The 3,057-nt window shown below is 33.7% G+C and overlaps 1 protein-coding gene across 1 annotated transcript; it reads right to left on the reverse strand.

Moving 5' to 3' along the window:
- Window positions 1-465: 465 nt before the first annotated feature.
- LOC131608845 (receptor-like protein kinase THESEUS 1) lies at window positions 466-2,804 on the reverse strand. Its single transcript, XM_058880427.1, has 7 exons — window positions 2,571-2,804; window positions 2,263-2,478; window positions 2,125-2,193; window positions 1,969-2,037; window positions 1,609-1,671; window positions 1,204-1,526; window positions 466-884 (listed from the first exon to the last, which is right to left on the reverse strand). Exons 1-7 carry the CDS (start codon window positions 2,713-2,715, stop codon window positions 504-506), a joined length of 1,266 nt encoding a protein of 421 aa, XP_058736410.1. The 5' UTR covers window positions 2,716-2,804; the 3' UTR covers window positions 466-503.
- Window positions 2,805-3,057: the final 253 nt, after the last annotated feature.

The raw sequence follows: 3,057 nt of genomic DNA on the forward strand, positions 1-3,057 counted from the left end.
TGATTCGTATTATAACTCCCGACACAAAATAAACTATGCGTTGATAACAACTCCCGAATACATAAAATAAATTATAATAAAAAACAAAAAACTATAGTAGTTATAATTTTTATTAAATAAAAAAAATAAAAAATAATTTGAAGGTGAAGGTGAAGAATAATTATAATAAGTTGATGGAAGGCTTGAAAGCAATATAGAAAAAATTACAAAAAGAAAAGTAGGAACGTGAAAGAAAATAATATTTTTAAAATAATAAAATAAAATTGAGGATATTTTAGTAAATATATTAATTTAATTAATATTAAAAACTGAGATCCTCTCCCCTCCCCTCCGAATCCCCCCGATTCGGGGGAACGAAAAAAGTGTCATTTGGAGGGATTTTGCTCCCCTCCCCTCCCCTCCTCTCCCCTCCTAAAAATTAAACCAAACACATTTCATTTTAAATATTCCCTCCCCTCCCCTCGCTTTACCTCGAACCAAACACACCCTAAACATCTTAACATCTATTGTATCCTTCTCAAATTGTTTTTGTCAATGTCAATACTAATACTATTATTTTCTAAGCACCTTAAGTTTGTGCTCTTAAAGGAGAAGCTATCCATATCAACATGGAATTTCTCAAGTCCAACACCATCTATGCTCACGAAGCTTTGTGAAAGGGTTTCTGAATCCTTGTTTCTGAAGTTATCATCTGAGAAGAGGGCCTGCTCTAGTTCTTTACAAACTTGGGTCATTGTGGGACGATGTTTTGGTTCTTGAGCCACACATCTCATACCAAGTTGTCCCATTTTTAACATAACTTTCATATTGCATGGCTCACTTTCACAAAATAGATTTGCATCCATGATTTCTTCAATGCTACCTTTCTCTATGCTAGGCCTTGCCTGCAACACATACAAAGTTGTTACAATGATAGTTTATATGGTAGTCTTAAGTTTTTTGAAGTTCTGAGTAGGTTAGTTTTTTTTATGGTGCCCTGTGTACGTTAGTCATGATTTAACTGTGAAAAAACAATAATGAAATCTATTTTACCACGGTTAGGCCTTTTTTATCCATGGTTCAAACGTGACAAATATTGAGTGTGGTGCGATAGCCTGTCTTACACATTCTCAAAGATGGACTCTGATCGTTTATCCAGATAATTTATAGTAGAACTTTTCTAGATGTATAATGAAAGGTTTAGGTTTTTTGGCATTTGCTTACCCAATCAATAATATGTTGGTTGCTTGGATTTTCAGCATTATCCACAGCAGGTCTAGCTGAAATAAGTTGCAAAAGTATGACACCAAAGCTATACACATCACTGAATTTTGTCAAATGGCAGCTTGAACAATATGCAGGATCAAGGTACCCTGGTGTCCCTTTGATTTGGCTACTGACATGTGATTGATCACCAGTAGGACCTGATTTTACCAACCCAAAATCTGAAACTTTGGCCTCAAAATCTTCCCCTAATAAGATATTACTTGGTTTGATGTCACGATGAATTATACTTGGCTTCACCTCTTCATGCAAATAAGCTATGCCTATAAAAGATACCAAGCAATTCTATGCTGATAAAAAGATGTTATTGTTAAATGAACATGGATTATCATTTAAAAGTTATACCTTTTCCTGCTCCTATTGCAATATTTACTCTTTGCTTCCAAGTTAAGCATCTCCTTCTGTTTCCTACAAATTGGTGTTAGACTGTTAGTATCAAATATAAGAGCCAAGGTTTTATGTTGTGATCTGCACTGAACCACTTAAAGATTTTAGAAGTATCTGCAACCACATCGTTACCATAGTGGTGGATTTTAAACAACTTTATCCTACTTGTCAACAATAACTAGTAACAAAAATGAATATAGAAAAACCAATCGTTTGTTGGTCCAGTGGTGATTGGCGCTGGATTTGGTTGGGAGAACTACGGTTCAATCCCCTACAATTATGGTAACATAATATGCTTTGGAAAGACGATAAACTTACCCATCATGTACTCCAGGAGTGAACCATTTGATACATATTCATAGACTAGTATTTTTGCTCCATCTCTTTCTGATAAAAAATAATTAATCAGTCCGTTTTAGCATGAATTTATGTTGAAATAAATCCAGTACAACGTTAAAATTAATTCAAGTTTACCTGGTTGTTCACAATATCCAACCAGACTAACAAGGTTCTTGTGTTTTGCAGCTGAAAGAAGCCTAACTTCTGCCAAGAACAAAGAAAAACTATTAACTAGAATAGATTAAAGAGTTAAATATAGTTTTTGATGCTAACCATTCCTGAATTCTTCAACACTTAAGAATGACTCAGAATGAGGTCTCTTTATGGCTAATATTCCTTCTAACTCAAAAGTTCCCTTGTAGACATTACCAAACGCACCAGAACCCAATAAGCAATCTTGGCTAAAATTTTGTGTAGCTCTCTCTAGTTCCTCTATCTTAAAACACCTTAAAGATGTTTTATCATATTTCAAGCTTTTATACTCCTTTCCTACATCAAAAGAAAAACAAAATATATCTAAAGCCGAGTTCGATCACTCCGAAACAAATTATTTTCTTGTAGTAATAACTAATAAGTCTCACCTTTCAAAGTGTTAGGTTGTTTAAGAAATGGAATAATCTTTTTCCAGAAGAGGAAGAACAATAAAGCCAATGCCATAACTGTTGAAATGCCTGCAATAAATCCTAGTAAGATATTATGTGTAGATGCATTTCTACCTTCAAACATATTGTTGCAACCTTACAATGATGTTCTTCACAACAATACTAAAAATTCTATGAAACTTGTTTTGGTTTTTCTTAATTTCTTGAAAAGTGTTGGGGCTAACCTTACATAGCAGATACTCATACTTGCATGTCTATTTGTAGGACGGCATATAAGACAAAAGTTGATATTACGTTATTGTGATTTGTGATTGATTAAGCATAATGATTTGTTAGTTAATTGCTAGAAAATTGACTTTGGCAACGTAGTGTTTAATATAATCATACAACGTGGAAACATTATTAGAGAGTGATAGCATGCTTACAAAATTGAGTAGGCTTCCATGCCGGATAAGCTTCTAGATTA

This window comes from Vicia villosa, linkage group LG1 (genome assembly GCF_029867415.1).
Source record: "Vicia villosa cultivar HV-30 ecotype Madison, WI linkage group LG1, Vvil1.0, whole genome shotgun sequence".
Taxonomy (NCBI): Eukaryota; Viridiplantae; Streptophyta; class Magnoliopsida; order Fabales; family Fabaceae; genus Vicia; species Vicia villosa.